The following is an 18264-nucleotide window of genomic DNA, read 5'->3' as shown; positions in this document are numbered from 1 at the left end:
GAAACAAAGCACTGCCTGTTCTCCCCTCCCCAGCTGCCTTGCTCTGGGCCAGGCCTCCAGAGAGCTGCACTCAGTCACCCTCCCCAGCTGCTACTTGGCTCTTCCTCAACATCACAGGAACTGCCAGCAAACTCCTTCACACAGCAAAATCCCCACACACCCCACGTGGCAGGGCATGAGGGACTGAAACAATCCCAGTGGGCCAGGAGGTTCAGTTCAAGGGGTGCACACAGCCTCCTGGCCACCACCACGACAGAGGCACTTAGGCATTTTTGACATTTTCCATTAAAATAAATAACTATAGCTAGTACCTGAGCAGCAGCTGGCGATGCAGCTGCCCCTGTACAGACCCCAGCAGTAACACTTCCAAGGCATCAGTGCTGTCCTCACAGTGCACGGGCCAAGAACAGCATCCAGAGAGCCAAGGCACAAACTCCAGCCATGCTGGAGACTCATTCCATTTCCACCTCCCGCTCTGGCAGCGCGCTCTCACTCCTCACCCACGGCACAGGCTCCGCGACATGAGGGTCATAAGTCCATTTGGGAAAAACGCGCTTGTAGAGGTTCAGCAGCACCGTGTCCTGGGACTTGAGCTGCCCATCGAAGTGGCACTTCATGTGCCCATGGGTCCCTAGGCAGAGGGCAGAAGAGGCCATTAGCAGTCTCTCTGGCCCAGGAGGACCACGCCATGCCAGCAACACAGAGATAAACACCAAATCAAACCTACCCAATGGCTCCTTGATGTGCCCTCTGCGTCCCCACTTTGTCCTCAGCTCCACGGGCTTGAACCACATCACATCCTCTGGAGATGGAAACACGAAAGGCAGGTGAGGAACAGGCTGTGCAGCACCGACATAACCACAGGGACAGAACTTCCAGAGCCCCTCCTCCACCAGAGACCAGCTGTACCTCTGTTGAAGAACATGTATCGCACAACAGCTGTCTTGGTGAAGATCTTGAAGGGGTGGCCGCTGAGCACCAGGCGCTTGATGACGATCCTGTCGGGGTCCACGGAGAGCAGGGAGCCCGTGGCAATGAGGTCATGCATTCCTGCCAGGCAGAGTCACCAATGCACCAGGGCAGGTGCCTCCATCGCCCCTTCCCCACCACAAACCCCTTCCCCAAAGGGCTGCACCCAGAGCAACCCCACAGCAGGGACAGTGATGACAAGAATGGAGAGGAGCTCGTCTCAAACAGCAGGAAGGTGACAGCTTTTTCAAGTCATACTTTCTGGAGAGATTCACTTGTAAGCAGGGTATGGGGACAGTTTGTTTCCCAGACAGCACCTCCTCAGCATTTATCAACTCACCATTATTTCTCTGCTTGAAAAGCAGCACTGAGGCAGGAGGGAAGGTGATGGGAGCATAAACAGTCACCACCAGGGCAGCATCTGGGCGCAGGAAACGCTCCAGCTTGTGCTTATCAGCTAGGACAGAACAGCAATGATCACATTCAGGCCAAGAGCAGTCCTCAGAGCTGTGGGACACCCCAAGAGCTCATTCTTCCCTGTTCAACTAACAGCCCTCCTCTGCTGGCAATGAGTATCTGGGAATGAAGTTGATCCCCTGGCATGGAACCTGTTCCTTGCCTGGATCAGTGAACCACCTTTCCCAAGCCATTCTACTCCCCATGATTTTGCCTGCCCTGGAAGCCTCAGAGCCTAGGAGTGAGTCTTCACAAGAATCCTTCAGCCAGGTTCAGACACCATGGCTAAGACATCACAGGCTTCCTGCTCCAGAATTCCCAACCCCACTCCTGCTGTAGCCAGTCCCTGACAAACCTGAGGTGTGCTGGGAGAACAGGGGGGATGCTCGGAAGCGTCTGAACCCGCAGTGGAAGATCAGCTCCTCCTTGGCCCTCACTGGCTCACTGTTGCCCGGATGCCGACGCACCAGGAAGTTCAACACAGACATCTGGAAGAGGCAGCACAGTGAGGGGCTGCTGGCAGGGGATGGTGGGCAGCAGAAAGCAACAGGACATTGCAGCAGAGATGAATGTCCTCAAAAAGAGGGTCCCAAGAGGTCACTGGTCACCAGTGCCAGGCTCAGACACTTTATCCTGAACCCGCCCCCAGCAGCTTCTGCATGCTCTGACCTGCCCTGAAACAGGAGCAATGTGGGGAGATTTTAACCCAAACCCTCTGCAGCCAGATCCTCCCCTAGCCAAGCAGCCTGAAGGAACAAGGAGCTGCACATCCCTACAAGGTATCTTCCCTTTTGTTCACCTTTTGTTCGTGGGGAAGCAGCGAGAACAGGACCAGGGGTTTCCCTTCCTTGAAGCTCTCCATCACCGAGACAGGGACATTGCAGACATGAAGTGTAACGTACCAGCCCACCTGCCAAGACAGCAGCAGGTGTGAATGCTTCTCTCAAAAAAAAGTGTCACAAGATTGCCTGGATTAGGGAGGGAGTCCAGGAGAAAACTGTCTGAACTTAGGGCTTCATGCTAAGAACCAGCTGGCTGAAAGATCCACCCAACTTATCACCTCCCTGGTAAGTCACTCCTACTGGGAGCAAAACACAACAGGGAAAGAGATCAGCAAAAGGGAATTACCGAAGCTCCTTCAGTCTCCTCCTTCTCTATTTGCCTGAAGAGGTTCTTCCTGGTTCGGGAGAAGTCCTGGAACTGGAAGATCCTGGCATAATCCCTTGGAAGATTCTCTTTGGGGTCCCAAGGAGAAGTCCGGAAGCTTTTCAGCCCCCTGTATTTCTGGAACCTTGAGAACAGAGAGCAGGAAAGACAAATTATTTCATCAACTGAGGTGAATCCCATCCTTCACCACCACCTGTGGTCTGCAGGGTCTCACACCTTCTGGGAGGGTAAAGGGAGCAAAGCAAACATTAGCCCTCAGGAAAGATCTTGGTGCAAGAGAGCTAAAACCAGCAGCCAAATCCCCAACCAACCTGTCCTTGCCTCAGGGCCATCATCCTCCTCCCTCCCTCTCCCAGGTCAGGACCCAGCTCTCCCTGCCAACCAGTGCCTTGTCTGAAGCCTCAGAGCCAAAAAGAGTCTTCACAAGAGTCCTTCAGCCAGGTTCAGACACCACGGCTAAGACATCACAGGCTTCCTCACCAAATTAAACAGAAAGGTGTTCCAGCTCCTCTCCCAGCAAAGCATCCCATTCCTTACCTGACTCTGGCAGGCACATCCCGTGGTGTGTCCACCTCATCTGGGAACATCTCATCCATTCTCTCCTGTTTGTATCTCTCCAGCATCTGTTCATCCTCCTCCATCTTCTCGTCATACTGCTCATCCCGCAGGCACTCGGACACGGTCATGGTCTCGCTCTCCTCCTCCCCAGCTTCCTCCTCACTGCTCTCCCCCTCCTGGCACATGGCAGCACAGAGCCTGTGAGCACAGAGCTGTGCATGCAGCACTGGCACCCTGGGCGTGCTCACATTGTGGGTTTGGGACCCCAGCCCATCATTTGGGGGTCTAACAGGCCAAAGACACAATGTGCTACATGTGGGGATTTAATAGTGGAAATCCAGGCAAATCCTGACTCTGCATCATGCACTTGCATAGACAAAGCAAGCTGGAAGGACAGAATCTTCCTAGAACATTGAATAATGGCCTGGAGATCACCTGTACTATCAGCTCTTGGAGGTACCTGAGAAACTGCCTCTTCCATCAGATCATCGTCCATGTCATCATCATCATCATCATCATCGTCGTCATCTTTCTCACTGCCTTCTTCTCCATCATCCACAATCCAGGCAGCCTGGTACTTGGATGTGCCTTTGGGGACCTTCACCACCCTCCTGTCTGCCTTCAGAGAATCTGTAGGATTCCCACCAGTGGTTAGTACAGGAACAGTTCTCCTTCCCCTCAGCAATATTTATACCAGGACAGCCAAAACAAGATCTAGACCAGAATTGCTATTTTTCCAGCACAGAATTTGTCAGGACAGCCAGAATCTGTTCATTTGCCAGGCAAACCACACAGCCTGCTGGCCACCTGATGGGACTGGGGATGGAAACTATCCCAACTAAGATGTTTCTTCACAGCCACCCTGGTGACAGAAGTTTCTAACAACCCTCCTAAGAGGGACAAGGAAGAGATACAGAACTATCTCTGCTTCTGCTCACCCTCTGCTTCCTGCAGTTCTTCTTCAGTGGGCCACGTCTGCTCCCCTTCCATGGGATCAGGAACCACTTCTGACTGCAGAGACTCCTGCTTGCTGGGATCTGCCTTCATCAGGACCTTGACATCCTCCTCCATCTCATCAGCACCATTTCCAGAGCCATCCTGAAGGGCAAGAGCAGAGTTCCTAGATCTGCACACCCCCAACTGAAGCATGCAGTCAGTCTCAAGTGGAACTCCATGATATCATGACATAACTTTCACCACACACTGCAGGCACAGAACCTCAGCCCAGCAGCAGAACACAGATAGAACTCTCCCTACCCACATACCCCCAGCTGCATTTTCCCCAATGAAAGTTGAGAAGCCTTGTGTCTTAAGAGGACTGGCAAAGCTCTCACCTCACACACCTGAACCTCCATGTCCTGACTCCTCTTCTGTCCTTTAACCACTCGTGGGTTCAAAGAGAGCGGGTCAGGGGGAGCATCCACCTGGCTGAGCTGGAAGTCCCCGTGCCCCACGATGTGCACCAGGCTGTTCACGTTGAGGGTCTGTCCCCGCACAAAGCCAGACACCTTCAGGGTCCCAACCAGGTGGCTGTCCTGGCTGGGCACAAACTCAGCAGCGTGGGCAAGCAGGTGAGCACGGCGATCCCGAAAAGCCAGGTGCCTCTGCTTCTGGGAGCTGAGGTGCCTCAGGAGCAGCGAGGATTCCTGCTCCGTGTTCAGTGGGAAGAGCTTGGCCTCGGGAAAACGCTTCTCAATGGATTTGGAGAGTTTCTTCCTGGCATCTATCCTCTTCTTAGGGGGTAGGTCAGTACCTCCCGGGACAGCCAGAGCTGCCAAGCAGAGAACAGAGGTCAGGATCAGATCCTAAAACTTCTGATGTCCTTTTTACAAACACAGGCAAGTACTTTGATGCCAGCAGCCCAAATGGCCAGATGTGCAACACAAGGTACAAAGGGACTTTCACCGGTTTCAGTGGTGCCCAACAGGACAAGGAGCAATGGCCATAAAATGAAAGAATTTCCACCTCAAGGAATTTATTTTCACTTGCCACAGGTGAAATGTAATTATTGTGACAATAAATCTCCATTAAGCACCCCCAGAAACTCAAAACACTTCTCACCATAACTGGGGAGCCCCTGTGCAAAGAGGCAGGAGAGGCAGTGTTCCCCAGCACTGTCCCAGCCATCCACAGGGTCCAGGAGGAGCAGCAGGGAGTCAGCAACCTTGGCAAGGTCTAAGACAGTGTGAAGATCTCCTGCACCCAAAACACCTCCATCAGTGGGGCTGCCAGGAGCACCAGAACCAAGAACCCAGCCAACAGCGGCACCTCCTCACCTGCCTGGGCTGTGACAAAGCGCCAGCGCTGCTTGAGCCGGGGACAGAGGAGGGCAAAGCCCCCAGCCGTGCCCTCATCTGCACGGACAACGCCCGAGTCGTGGCTCTGCAGCAGGCGCAGGGAGTCGTGGGCTGCAGCCCGGCTGTGCAGCAGCACCACAGCCACGAGGTGCGGGGGCCCGTCCCTGCTGCCGAGGCTGCGCTTCTCCGCCAGCACCTGGGCACGAGGGCAGAGCGTCAATGCCACCCCAAATCGGCTCCTCTCCCGCCCCGGATCAAGGGCAGATTGATTCCCCCACACCGCAGCCCGAGAAATGCTTCGCTTGACCCAAACCCAAGCGGCCCTGGCACCCGCTCGTTTCCCCCGCAAAGACCCAAACCGGTTCGGCTGCATCGCCCACACCGAGAGCCCCCCGGCCCCATTTCCAGCCCCCTCGAGTCAGAGACTCGAACAGACCCGTTCCCCGCTCCCCCGCAAAAACCGGCCCGACCGCGCCCCGTTTCCCCGGTGCCTCACCGCCTCTTTGCGCTGCCGGCGGAGCTGCAGCGCCTGATGCCGCCGGTCCACCCTGTTCAGGTCGCGAAGCCGCCGGCGGGGCTGGGCCTTGACGGGGACTCGGCCTTGGGAGGGGAAGAGAACGGTCAGGCTGGCAGAGGGCGGCGGGGAAGCCGCGGGGAGCCCGTCCCGCCTCACCTCCAGCGCGGCGCTGCGAGGACCCGCTGTGCTTGCCGCCCTTATGCGCCTTGTTCTGCTGTTTGAGCGGCCCGGGCCGGTGCGCGCCCGCCGCCGCCATCACCATGCTGCCACCTCGCCGCCACCACCTCGGCGCGGCCGCCGTGCGTCACTTCCGGCGCGACGGGGACTCGCGGGGACCGCACGTGGGCAGCGAGAGGGAGGGGACGAGATGGAACCGGGACCGGGACCGGAGCTCCGGAAAGAACAGGGGCGAGCCCCGGGGCGGGGAGGGATGAGCAGGGGGGTTGGTGGCCGTAAAGCCGCTGGGCAATGAGAGGCGGGAGGCAGAGCCGTTCGTTCAGCACTTTATTGGTTGGTTCTTTGTACAGGTATTTACACAGAGAGGGGGACAGGGCTCGGCCACGCTCCGGGAAGGGGCCTGAGGGATGAAGCAGTTTGGGAAAGGCCCTGCCGAGCCTCTGGCATCGCGCCCAGCCGCCAGGACAGGACGGCGCTGCTCCCTCCGCGAAGCCTGATGGAGTGGAAACATTCCTACCGTGCCCCGGTGTCACCGCGGTCACCTCGGTCTCGCCCATCGCAATCCAGCCAGGAATGTCCGTCCCTAGGCAGAGGCCTCAGCCCCAGTGGGACATCACCCCAAAGAACGCGGCAGAGCCCCTGCCCCGGGATCACTCCATCCCTCTTAGGGGTGCAGCTCTGCCCAGGAGGTATCAGAGCCGTGGCACCCCAGAAACGCGCGGGTGAGCAGCGAGGTTAAACATTCACAGGGGTGTTGCAATCGCCAGTAAAGCTGAAGCAACCCGAGGCAGAGGGAGGGCAGCTGCGTGGGAAGGGAAAATCAGGTTCCCACAGGTTCCTGCTGCCTCTGAACTTGAGGCATCTTCCCACCTCCTCCTCCTGAGAGGAAATCAGCATGACAGCAGCAATGTGGGGTTGTCAGCTGTGAATGGTCCTTAGGGATCCTTTTCTACCCCTAAAAGCAGACTGGCTGTTTAAACCTTTGAGACTCTAAATATCAGCACGCACTACCTGAGAGGAAGGAAGACACAAAATTGAAGAGACTGGTGACAGATAAACACTGCAGTGATTTAAGTCTCTCTAAACAGGAATCCACTGGCTGTGGGATAGCGCGAGTCTCCCCCAAAGGCTGTGTTTGCCCACAGCTCTGCCTTGCAGAGCCAAAGGCAAACAGGCTGCTCAGAGGGGGTTCCAGGGAAAAAGGAATAACTGGGATACTTCTCAGTCAAGGAAAACATCCCATGAGTAGTTATACCTTGTCATTTAAGCAAGACCAGGGAAAGGAGGAAGGCTGGAAATTCTCTTCCTAGGGTAATCACAAAGCCAAGTACTTCTGCCTCCGAATCACCCAGAAGCCTAGCAACCCAAAGACAGCCAGAAGGGTCCCACCATGGAGGCTGCTGATGTCTGCAATCCTCAGAGCTGCTCAGGCTTTCCCACACATCCATACACTGTCACCTTATAGGGATTTCACTGACCTGCACAATTCTGCAGGGCCCTCCAGACACACACCACCAAAAAATCCCAACCTGCCAAGCAGAGCAAGCAGGAGCAGAAAGCCAAGCACTGCCTCACTGGCTGACAGCACTCCAGGAGAAAACAAGCATTCCTGTCAAAGCAGAAACTAGCAAGGAAATATGGATGCAGCCACAGTGTGAGCAGGGAAGAACCCTCCAGCAGCTGAGATGTAAATCCCTACAGCAAGGCAATGGGGCCTTGGCAGGGGGAGGGCTCCCCTCAGCTATCCTGTACCATCACAACACAGAGCCTGGTGCTCTGCACACTCAGGACACTGTGACAGCACCCTATGTCACCCTCTGCACCCTCTTCTCCAAAAAAACAGCGGGCTTTGTATCACAGCACAAAGCCCAGACAAGCTGTGCCATGAGTGGAGCTCACAGGGTGCTCCAACCTTGGCTGAATCCCAAAAAGAAGCTGCACTGCAGGAAAGCTGAGCTCACATTCCTGTTCCCTAAAGGAGGAGCAGCTGCTTTCTCAAGTAGCAAGAACTCTGGGCTGACTTCACAGGGAGGGAGCAACAAGCTGGGACAGGCTGGATGCAAAGCCATGGCCTTGGTTTAGGAAGGAAGACTGGTAGCAACTGGAAGGGCCAGTTTATTAGAGAAACCTCATATTGCAGAGAAGTCACAACACATTGGAAAGGGTCCAGGCCTGCTGAGGGGGGCCAGTCTTTTGCAGCAGCACAGATCTACATCTCCCAGCCCCAGAAACCCAGCAGGTGCCACAGAGGGAAGGGTTACCTGGAACACAGCTTATGTTTTACAAGCAGCCTGAGAGAAGAGCCAGTAGTAAAGTTCAAAAAAAAGCCTCCCCGGCAGACAACAGTTAAAACAAAAATGGTTTAAAATGTTTAAAAGCTCCGTGTTCATGGCTGCAGCGTAAAGGGGAGGCAAAGATCTACAACACACACAGGCCTCCGTGGGTCTGGGCACTCGCTCTGATCTACCAGTGAAGGCCAGAGGGAGGGGTCTTCTCATCTTTGTTGCTTTCCAGGGAAAAGGGTGGGATTCGGACATCAAAGTGGGAGCCATCAGGCCTCTCAAATCGAAAAGTGCCCCTGCAAAAATAATGGCAGAGATCACGCTGAGGTCAGGGACAAACACACCTAGGAAGCATCAGCAAGAAGGTAAGACCTGAGCTCTTCCATACCCTGGGGGTCCATCTGCAAGGCTGGTCCAGCAGCAAGGACATGGGCTCAGCTGCAAACATCTGCTGCCAAGATAACTCATTTATGGAGGACTCCTGGGCAGTTTTACATCACACCCCTAACACATTTCCTGCACAAAGCTGTGATGATTGCCCACAGGAGTCAAACACCCTCCATGCACCTCCAGCAGTGTTTACCCAACTCCCTCTCCCCAGGAGACAGAGCCATCTGAGCTATTTTTACAAACTGGTTATACTAAATTCAAATTTGTATCTCTTGTCAGGAGTTCCACTGGTTGTCTATGACATTAAGAAATCCCATCACAGATATAATTTGGAATAGCTTCAGCTTTGCATTTCAGAACTGAACCTGCCTGTCCTGGTACAACCATTTGTTTACTGCTTTGAACTACATACAACTGCACTGCAGAGCATGGGCAAGAGTGTTGTGGAGATAAATTAACAGGTTCTCAGGACAGAGAGGACACAAATGAACACCAGAAGTCAAGCTGAGCAGCTTCTGAGCTGCAGAACCTTTGGCTCTTTGTCTTCAGGATGTATGCAGAGAGCGAAAGACCACTAGACCATCTGGTTTTATTCCCCAGGGCATCCATTCAGGCAATTCAAAACACTTCATGTGGCAAACAAGGTACACCTTATATGCAAAGAGCTGCTCTCCTGATTTTCCCAACTCAAAGGCAACTTAACTCTGAAGGAGATTTCCTTAAAATGCAGAAGGACCTGTCATACAGAAGGCAAGAGGTGGCTGTGCAATCCTTGTCCACACAGAGGTGACACTAAATGTGCTAACCCAGCCAAAAAAGGCAAATAAAAGGAAGCTGCTTTAACCCCAAGGCACAGGAAAAGAACAACTCAGCTGGGCACTTCCCTCTCTGCACTTACTGAAGAAGAAACAAACACCAGTTAGACTGAAGGCCTTACCTGGTCTAAACTGGGAAAACCCCTGCCCACCAATTCCTGATGCAGAGTGCACAAAGATGGAGTTAAAGCCCAATCCTCTCTCAAGAATGGAGATACCAGAGCACACATTCCTGCTGCTGAAGGAATCACCAGCACAAAGCCTTGGCTCTTGCACCAAGGGCCAAAAGGGAGAACTGCTTCATGTCTTTAAATCCAGTCTAGCACAGACCACAGAAGGAGGATAAATTATCCTAGAACCCCTCCTGGTGCAGAGAACCAACAGATTATCACTAACTAGGATACAGCTAAAGAGAAGCTCATCAGATTTTAGCTGTCAGCTGTGGCCCATCCAGTCCACTTCCACCCAGCTTTCAGCCACAACCCCAGGCTGCAAACTGCACCCCAGCTCACTGCTGGGCAGGTCCTACACCCAAAACACTGCTGCAGCAATAAGGACTTCTTACCACATGTGACCACTGGATGCCTGCAGGGAGACATGGCTGCTGTACTGAAATGCTGGCTGTTCTTTGGACAAAACTGGCTCCTGAGAAGACAAGAGACCACTGGGCATCAGCAGTTTTATCACAGATAGGCATCAACAGGAAATCTATATAGCACGGAGAAAACAACCAGACCTACACCCCAGCACTTCTGCCAATTACACAGCAAACAATTTGTCCACTGAGTAGCACCAGAATATCATTATTATTCCAGTTTTCCAACCAGCAGTCACTTAGGATCCGCTAATACTCAGTGTGAAGTTTCAGTTCACGCAGACAAAACAGATGAAAAGCTCACGTGACTTTTTTCATTGCCAGTTTCCCACTCCATCTATTTCAAGCGCCCACTAAGCAATTTACTGGCAAATCCACACAACCAAGTGAGAGAACTCCAGCAAAGGGCCGTGTTTCTCAAACAAAAAAGGCTGCATTGTACCTACCCTTCCTACAACCCCACGGCCTCGGACCGTTTCCAAGGTGCCAGACAAGCTGAATATCCTCCAGTGCCGTTCTCGGAGCTGCACCACTTCACTGTCCAGGTTCTCCAAGCGAATACAGTAGCGCCACTGGACAGAAGAATGATTCTTATCAAGAGCTGGAATCAGCTACAACCAGTTGATAACCTACAGCTGATACTGGGAAAGAGTTGCCAGCAAGGGCTACTCTTCCTCAGAGCTTATCACACTGCAGTGATGCCACAGCAAATAAACTCCTTCCCTTTAGCTGCTCCATGACACAAAAGGCACTTACCCAGTAGACATGGGAATTCTGGGCTTCCTGTCAAGAGAAACAAAAGACTTTAGCAGCTGCCCTTGAACACATGGTGCCAAAAACCTCTTCAGCTGCCGGCAGGGCACCAGCACAGGGGCTCTCACTCTGTGCCAGGGTGACGCACACAACTCACATGAGCACAGACAGCTGCTCTCCAAGGCCTTCCACCAGCAGAACTTGGCACTGGCTCTGCTCTACAGTAATCATGAGGTGGGAGATTTGCAAGGATCTCGTGACAAGCCCCAGGGTTCATCTCCATGTTAATTACGCACTTTCTACAGATCTAGAAACACCCCTTTCCTTGCCTTCAGGCACCTGTTTTTCTGACAAACATCAGTTGGACCCCACAAAAGTTGCAGATCCACACCAAAATGCACACCTGCCACAGCTCAGGCTCCCCAGGAGCTGTGCTTGGAAATCACAAACCACTGTGGGAATTCCCAGCTCTCCCACTCAGGAGCCTGTTGGAGCAGCATTATTTTGGATGCTCCGTGTGAAGTTCTGTGCTATGAAGAGCACATGGTTATCAGCTAAATCCAGAAGGCTTTAGCCAAACCCTCTAAGCCAAACAAGAAGCAGGAAACAGGCAGGCAACCACAGCCCATCACTGGGCAGGATAACAGATGTGTCTGTTGTTACAAAGCAGATGGCCCCAGTGTCACCTCACGTGACTGAGGCAGTAACAGGACCAATTCTAAAGCCTTCCCAAATATCTTGGTAGCACTGTTGTGCAGAACATTTCAGGTTATTTCCCATCCTACTGACGAGCAGCAAAAGTCAATATGCAGGAGCTGCTCTCCAAAAACATATATGGCAAATATATGGCCAATATATGGCAAATCAGTTTCATGTTTATATCCATGAGAACAAAATGGTAACTGTGGTTAAATGTCACTTCTTCAGTAAGCAGAAAGTACCTCCAGGCAGCAAACCAGTCTTACAAGAACAAGCCAGTGAAGCAGATGGCAGAATTACCAGAGCAGCACAGACTTACCCTCATGCCCATGTAGAAGGGGATAACAGTGACGCGGATGTTCTCCGTGGTTTCTCGGTGCACATCTGAGAGCTCCAGCCAGGGGTGGTTCTTCTCCTGCCAGGCACACAGAGTGTCCCTTGCTACAAAAGGTGGGACTGTGGGGAGGGAAACATGAGAGGCAACACTGTAGCTGGAGTGCTCTCCCCTCAAGGCAATTCCTTTCACATGGTTAAAAAAATATTCAAAGGCAGCTTCACTGTAACAAACCCCAAGCTAGACATGATTTTTACACCATATCCAAGATTATGGGGTTTGGGTGTTTGCTGTAGAGCATTGCAAGCATCAGGCCCTGAAGAATCCCCTGTGAAGCCAGGATTTACCTTTTGTTTGGTCATACATGAGGAACCTCTCAAAGAGCTCATGCTGGATGGGCACTTGATCAGTGGAGCTGTAGGGAAGGATGTCTTCATGGCTTACATAGTCTAAACCTGAAAAAGAAACCCCAAAAGCCATGGAACTTCCCCAGCAAAGAGCAGCTCAGAAGTCTCCTGGCAGAAAAATTGATCACATTAGTGAGATAAAAGGACTTTGGCAGCAGAAGCCAAAGCAAATATCACAACTGCGAGGAAGAACAGAGGAGACGTGCCAGGAATAACTCTTGGCAGTGTTCTCCTGCGAGATTTCTCATTAAATGACCCCTCTGATAAACACACACTGCCCTGCAAAGTGCCTGCACTGCCCCAGAAGCAGTCTGAGCAGGAAATGCCCAGGACAGGAATCCAGCTGTCCTGATGACAAAGTAGAACAGCCCATATACAACTTGGTATGGGATCTATGTCTCAAGAGCTCAAATCAGACATGGCTGTGTCTGACAACAGAGGGCCCAACTTCCAGCTGTCCAAAGGGTTTCCTGTACTTTAGTCACTCTTGTCCTCAGCACAGCACCGAGCTATGTACCACTATAGAACGTCCTGTAGGAATTGCTGCTTCACTGGCAGGAGTTGACCACTGATATCTTTTCTGACCTCATAACAATTGGAGGCTGCAGGAGGATTTTGCTCACCTGGGATGGCATAGAGGGCTCTGCTGTCATCATGATTTGCCAGGAACGTCACTGCCTCTGTCTGTGATCTCTGGGACTGAGAAATAGGGAGGTTTATGTCTTTCTGTGTGCATTGTTGCAGGACAGTTTCCAGTCATATTTCAGCTCATTAGTGTGGTTTATAAAGCCTATAATGTTTATTTCATTTAACCAATTCACCGCAGAACTTCTCCCCATTTAATTCCTCTGGGCTGACTCCCCACTCAAACAAGCAAGGAGCGTTTTCAGTGCTTCTGCTCACATTCCTAATGACCTATGCTCAACAGTGTGGTAACAGCACCAGGAGGGGGAAAGGAAGGTGGAAAGGGGAAACATGATCCAGAAGAAAAGTTGTATGACATTCCAGATGATGTTTCTCAGGGAAAATATGCCTTGAAGAACAAATTTATCCAAAAATCCTAACCAATCCAGTTAGCCACGAAAGTAATTTTCCTTCAGTGGCTTGCCCCTCAGAACCACTCATGTAGGAGAAGATACTCAAGTTTCAATACTAAGATTACTCATTACTTACTATATGTGGACAATCCCGGGCATCTATTAACACCTGGTAGTAAGTGTGTGTTTTGCCCTTGACCTCTTTGGAACCATGGCCTGCCACATTCTCGCTCCTAAAGAGAAAAGCAAAGCTCTGAGCTCAAGCACAGGATGGCAGCAAATTCTTGTTTTGTGCTTGGACCAAGCACTTATAAACAGTGACTTTTTTTAAAGCCACATTTCACAGCCTGTAATCATTTGGTTGCACCCAAACCAAAGCCCCATGAGCCACCCACATAACGACAGACGAGCTGAGATGACCAACAGTGGTGTTTGGCACAGGCACAACAGCTCAGAGGTTTTTCCAGCTCAGTGTAAGCTCCTCTCTGGGGTGGATATTCCTAGTGCCCTCTCTGATTTTCTCTCTGATCGTCACTCCTTCCCAGCACAACTCATCACAGGCCAGAGGAAAAATGGATGCAAGAGGGGAGAGAACAGCAACTCAAGAAGGATGAACTTGGCTTAGTGGGTTGAAACTGAGGAGGAAGCTGACAAATCCAATTCCCTGGCAATCTACAGCAGCCTCCAACTGGTAACACAGGAGCTGGATCTAACTCAAAAGGGGTCTTTTTGTATAATACAAAATGCCATGAGCATTATTTTTAAATTGATTTTTATTTCCTCCATACATACGCTTTCATCCTTCATACTTCCATTGTGTCTCTAATTAATACTCAATACTTAATAATGAAGCATTTCCTCTTTAAACACCTCTCCTACTTTACAGTCATGCAAACAGACCCATTGCCTCTCTTTAAAAACTCTAGTTTACCCCAGACAGGAAACTCACTACAAAATGTAAATCTAACAGTCCAACAACATGAACCAGAACAAATCCTCAAATCCTTACTTATCTGTGACAGGAGAAGCCACATCCCGATCATAAAGCCTGGCTTGCCAGGGAAACAGGACTATTCCTCGATAACCAAACACACTGTGAAGGAAGAGCTGGAAGGAACAAATAATTGCAGCTAAATTATTTTAAAAAATCTGTTATCTGAGGTAAAACTACGAACATTTACAAAAGGTTTAATGTGTGGGATGGGGATACAGGAAGAATCACCACTGTGATGACCCAGAGCAGAAAGAGGGAACACAAACAGTTTGGATAGGAGAAGAAATCCATGTAATCTCTATCCTATAGAAGGGATGGACTAAACTGGTAATGCAGTAATAGAACAGCAGAAAGGACAGGCTGCTCAGAAACAGATCTCAGAGTCTTAAGGACAGGAATTACAAGTTTAGTTCTTATTTCTCAAATTCATTGATTGTCTCTTTGGATCCTGGAGGGAGAAAACCCCAAAGTACGACCAGTGGATCAAATGCCATTGTAAAACAGTTGTGTTGCGCTGCAGATTCTTATCAAGCTGTTATTGTCAGATGACTGACAAACTGCAGACACAGCACAGACAAGGAGCACCGAACTGTGAAAGTTCCGGCCTTCTGCTGCTGAGATTTTCCTTATGGGAAATCCCTCAGCTGCTGAATCCCTGTGGCACCAGCCTGCAGGGTCAGCTGTGCTCCCAGAACCCCTTACCTGGCCTGTCTCATATTTGCCGTGCTGCTTCGGGGCCTCAAACACCCCCACGGTCTCCAGCACTTTGCCCTCGGGACGGTTCCTGGGAGCAGAGAGGCAGCTTGGAGGGTTTGCAGGGAGCAGCCCCCAGGCCAGGGGGACACTGCTCCCCACCTTGTGTGTCCCTCGGGTACCCCACAAGAGCCCCACCACGCACTGAGATGCTCACTCTGTCCTCTGCCCTGCACTCCTTGCCAGTCTCCCCTCTCCCCACTGCCCTGGACATCCTCACCCAGTTGTCCCTTTAGCCCAAAGCCCCCTCTCCCACATCTCTGCCCTGGCAGCCCCCCAACTCCTTCAGTGTTCCCCCAGCGACTCAACAGACCCCGACCCACACCCCAACTCCCCTCACCCCAAACACCCCCTGCGAGCCCTCACCCCCTCCCAATCACCCTCAGACACCCCCCACACCGCCTGTCTCCCCGAACTCCCCGACAGCCCCCTGCCCTCACCCCAACCCCTCACAGGCCTCACCGCGACGAGAGGTGCCGCCTCGGCGGCAGCAGCAGCGGCAGCGCCGCTCCCCCCGCGGTGCCCAGAGCCCGCAGGTGGCGGGCGGGGGGCGGCTCCCAGAGCGGGGGCGGCCCGCGGGCCCGGGCCCGGCCCAGCGCCGCCGCCACGTACCGCCGCGCCGCGCCGCCCGACATCCCACCGCCCGCGGCCCACAGTGCCCCGCGCGGGCCGCGCCTCACCGCCCCGCCCGCCGCGCCCGCGGCGCCGCCCCGCCCCGCCGTCTCTATGGTTCGCCCTCCGCCGCCCCTCTCCCGGTCACCCCGGCAACGCCGGCCGGGCCCAGCAATGGCGTCGGCGGTGCGGGCCGGGCCGCGGCTGCGGCGGGCGGTGCGGGCCGGCGAGTTAGCAGCGCTGCCCGCCGGGCTGAGGGATGAGTTGGAGGCGGCGCTGGCGGCGGAAGGAGGGCTGGTGCCTTTCAGTTTGCTGCGGGGGCTGCACGCCGCGCTGCGGGAGGCAGGTAGGCCGCGCTGCGCCGGGCCGCCGTGATCGCAGCGTGATCGCGCCGTGACCGCCCCGTGCCCCGCCCGCAGGGTCTCCGCTGCATCTGCACGAGCTGCTGGAAGGATGCGAGATCCACCTGCCCGAGGTGCCGGTGCCGCCGCGGGTAAGTGAGGGCCGGCCGGGGGTCGTGGGAGGAGGCGGCGGCTCCCGGCCCTCACGGTGGGTCCGTGCCTCCCTCAGAACCCCGAGCTGGTGGCCCGGCTGGAGCGGATCAAGGCCAAGCTGGCACACGAGGAGTACCAGCGGATGACCCGCAACATCACCGGCCAGGTGAGGGGCTGCTGCAGTGCCTGCTGCCAGGATACATCCCTCAAACACCTGAAAGCAAAGATTTTCCCCTTGGAGTGAGCGCAGTGCAGAGGGGATGTGGTAGGCACTGGAAGAGAGCAGTAAACACACGGGGAACAGATCCGGTGTTGAGGACAGAGGTAGGACAGGGTTAACAGCGTGGTTAATTAGACATACTGACTTTTGTGAACTGCTCACTGTGCCGAAGATCTCAGGTTCTGTTCTGGGAGACTGAGCACATGCCGTAAATGTTTGACTGGGAGCATCTGTGCTGCTTAAATTTTTGTCACAGTTTTAAAATTGCCTCATTCATGTCAAGATAAAAGCTGAAAATACAAGATCATATGTGGGCACTCATTCTTTCCTGAGGGAGCTGATATCTTCTGGCAGGTGACTGTTCAGACAAGTCAGCATCCCTTCCTGCTGGCATTCTGTGTGATCCCATTCTGCCCTTCCACACTGTACCTGGCATCCAAGTGCACATTAACTCTCAGGAGAAGATCTGCTTTTCTCTCTGCCGAGCTGGACCACTCCAGATTTGACCTGGTTTAGTGAAAGGTGTCCCAGCTCATGGCAGGGGCTAGAATAAGATGGTCTTTAGGGTCCCCTTCCAAACCAAACCATGCTGTGATCTATAATCCAGGGTGGTTTTAACAGAACTTGTGCAAAATCTCACAAACCTGTGTGCTGTAAAACTGCTGCTCCCCCACAGCCCACCCACTCAAAACCTCAGAGTCTTGGGGACAGGACAGGGCATTGGCATTGCTTTTATTCTGCACACACAGTAATAACTTAACTATTAACATTAAAATACAAGTGATCACAAGCTGTTTCAATCCCTTCTTTCAGGAGGTGAGCGGGCCATTGGCTGAATTTGGGAGGCAAGGTGAGTGGCTCCCTGTCCTGTTGATGTGTGCAGGGCAGGCATGGGAGCTATTCCATCTCCAGCTGGTGACAGCCCTTCCCTTTCGGAACATCTCACCAGAAGGTTTTCATGCACTGAAGTGTTCCTTGAATAAAGTAGCCTGTTGGTCACTCTTACCAATACTTCTGGAGGCACCAGATCCCAGCTGAGGCAGCTGTGCATGAGTACAGCTTGTCTCCAGCCCTACTCCCCAGCCTTAGCTAAAATCACCTCCTTTACCACTCTGTCCCCCAGTTCGTTCCATGAAAGCCGTTGTCATCACCATCTTCAACTTCATTGTCACCGTGGTGGCCGCCTTTGCCTGCACCTACCTGGGCAGCCAGTATGTCTTCGCAGAGACAGCGGCGGTGAGCAAGCCCTGCCCCTGGCAGACCCTCTGTGCTGGCCACGCCAGACACCCAGGGTCACCTCTCTCTCTTTTGTGTCCCCAGCGTGTCCTGTCAGCCGTCATTGTGGCCTCAGTGGTGGGCTTGGCCGAGCTGTACGTGATGGTGCGGACCCTCGAAGGGGATCTTGGCAAACTATGACCATGAACTGCAGGCTTCGTGCTGGAGCCTTTTGTCCTCCCCAGGAGCTGCTAATGTGGGACAGATCTTGTCCTGTCTGTACCTGTTCCTGCTGTGGGAAGACTGCTGCACTCCTCAGGCTCATCCTTCGCTTCCCACTCCTGAAATGAATCATGGCTTGGAAATCCCGGAGCTGCAGAACGGGAGAGGGAATGGCTGTGGACTCCAGTCACCCCAGCAGGGAGAGGGGCATCAGTTCCTGCCATCCCTGCTGTCCTGGGAAGTTTCTGTCTGTTTTTATTCTGGAAATAAATTTAACACTGTGTGTTTGTAACCTTCTTCC

At 53.1% G+C, this 18264-nt stretch overlaps 4 protein-coding genes and 2 non-coding genes across 8 annotated transcripts in view; 1 reads left to right on the top strand and 5 right to left on the bottom strand.

The window, feature by feature from the left end:
• Positions 1 to 433, bottom strand: part of SMG6 (SMG6 nonsense mediated mRNA decay factor) — a 107538-nt gene extending 107105 nt beyond the window's left edge. Inside the window, exon 1 of the mRNA XM_014254933.2 lies at positions 312 to 433. Coding sequence (XP_014110408.1) covers positions 312 to 375 — 64 coding nt within the window. The 5' untranslated portion in view covers positions 376 to 433. The remainder of the gene's footprint in view (positions 1 to 311) is intronic.
• Positions 268 to 6245, bottom strand: TSR1 (TSR1 ribosome maturation factor). 2 transcript variants are annotated; one of them, XM_088066110.1, is made up of 15 exons: positions 6121 to 6245; positions 5944 to 6047; positions 5427 to 5643; positions 5212 to 5346; positions 4485 to 4921; positions 4089 to 4248; positions 3611 to 3780; positions 3130 to 3326; positions 2554 to 2716; positions 2225 to 2335; positions 1781 to 1913; positions 1310 to 1426; positions 910 to 1050; positions 728 to 802; positions 268 to 631 (listed from the first exon to the last, which is right to left on the bottom strand). In XM_088066110.1, exons 1-15 carry the CDS (start codon positions 6224 to 6226, stop codon positions 453 to 455), a joined length of 2445 nt encoding a protein of 814 aa, XP_087922236.1. In that variant the 5' UTR covers positions 6227 to 6245; the 3' UTR covers positions 268 to 452. The 2 variants fall into 2 exon arrangements, with proteins under 2 accessions (XP_087922236.1, XP_005525844.1); XM_005525787.3 differs by having other exon boundaries at positions 4494 to 4921.
• On the bottom strand, positions 1641 to 1733 carry LOC148182632 (small nucleolar RNA SNORD91 family). The gene has a single exon (XR_015774472.1). It is a non-coding gene; the product is annotated as a small nucleolar RNA SNORD91 family (small nucleolar RNA).
• Positions 2983 to 3071, bottom strand: LOC148182631 (small nucleolar RNA SNORD91 family). Its single transcript, XR_015774473.1, has one exon. It is a non-coding gene; the product is annotated as a small nucleolar RNA SNORD91 family (small nucleolar RNA).
• A 210-nt stretch (positions 6246 to 6455) lies between the features above and the next one.
• Positions 6456 to 15835, bottom strand: POLDIP2 (DNA polymerase delta interacting protein 2). The gene is made up of 11 exons (XM_005525786.2): positions 15663 to 15835; positions 15150 to 15231; positions 14463 to 14560; positions 13590 to 13686; positions 13040 to 13115; positions 12357 to 12464; positions 11995 to 12131; positions 10980 to 11006; positions 10670 to 10795; positions 10194 to 10273; positions 6456 to 8719 (listed from the first exon to the last, which is right to left on the bottom strand). Exons 1-11 carry the CDS (start codon positions 15833 to 15835, stop codon positions 8605 to 8607), a joined length of 1119 nt encoding a protein of 372 aa, XP_005525843.2. The 3' UTR covers positions 6456 to 8604.
• A 118-nt stretch (positions 15836 to 15953) lies between these two features.
• VMA12 (vacuolar ATPase assembly factor VMA12) lies at positions 15954 to 18260 on the top strand. Of its 2 annotated transcripts, XM_005525785.3 has the most exons (6): positions 15954 to 16158; positions 16232 to 16305; positions 16383 to 16472; positions 17340 to 17376; positions 17650 to 17762; positions 17847 to 18260. In XM_005525785.3, the coding sequence occupies exons 1-6, from the start codon at positions 15987 to 15989 to the stop codon at positions 17940 to 17942; spliced, it is 582 nt and encodes a 193-aa protein (XP_005525842.2). In that variant the 5' UTR covers positions 15954 to 15986; the 3' UTR covers positions 17943 to 18260. The 2 variants fall into 2 exon arrangements, with proteins under 2 accessions (XP_005525842.2, XP_087922317.1); XM_088066191.1 differs by having other exon boundaries at positions 17650 to 18260.
• Positions 18261 to 18264: the final 4 nt, after the last annotated feature.

The sequence above is a fragment of the Pseudopodoces humilis genome, chromosome 23 (assembly GCF_049639895.1).
Source record: "Pseudopodoces humilis isolate 2021_Gansu_Grassland_sample_001 chromosome 23, ASM4963989v1, whole genome shotgun sequence".
Taxonomy (NCBI): Eukaryota; Metazoa; Chordata; class Aves; order Passeriformes; family Paridae; genus Pseudopodoces; species Pseudopodoces humilis.
Note: the sequence above shows the minus strand (reverse complement) of the source record. Positions and strands in the feature narration are given on the sequence as shown.

Bases quoted from the DNA above. Each gene is read 5' to 3' on its own strand.
- TSR1 (XM_088066110.1), bottom strand. From the start codon at position 6,226: ATGGTGATGGCGGCGGCGGGCGCGCACCGGCCCGGGCCGCTCAAACAG. The intron at 6,048-6,120 runs GTGAGGCGGGAC...TCCCCTCCCAAG, and splicing joins CTCGCAGCGCCGCGCTGGAG to GCCGAGTCCCCGTCAAGGCC. The intron at 1,427-1,780 runs GTTTGTCAGGGA...GTTCTGTCCTAG, and splicing joins GTTCTCCCAGCACACCTCAG to CTGATAAGCACAAGCTGGAG.
- POLDIP2 (XM_005525786.2), bottom strand. From the start codon at position 15,835: ATGTCGGGCGGCGCGGCGCGGCGGTACGTGGCGGCGGCGCTGGGCCGG. The intron at 14,561-15,149 runs GTAAGGGGTTCT...TGTTCCTTCCAG, and splicing joins GCAAATATGAGACAGGCCAG to CTCTTCCTTCACAGTGTGTT. The intron at 12,465-13,039 runs GTGAGCAAAATC...TTTCTTTTTCAG, and splicing joins AGCCCTCTATGCCATCCCAG to GTTTAGACTATGTAAGCCAT.
- VMA12 (XM_088066191.1), top strand. From the start codon at position 15,987: ATGGCGTCGGCGGTGCGGGCCGGGCCGCGGCTGCGGCGGGCGGTGCGG. The intron at 16,473-17,339 runs GTGAGGGGCTGC...CCCTTCTTTCAG, and splicing joins CCCGCAACATCACCGGCCAG to GAGGTGAGCGGGCCATTGGC. The intron at 17,377-17,649 runs GTGAGTGGCTCC...TCTGTCCCCCAG, and splicing joins GGCTGAATTTGGGAGGCAAG to TTCGTTCCATGAAAGCCGTT.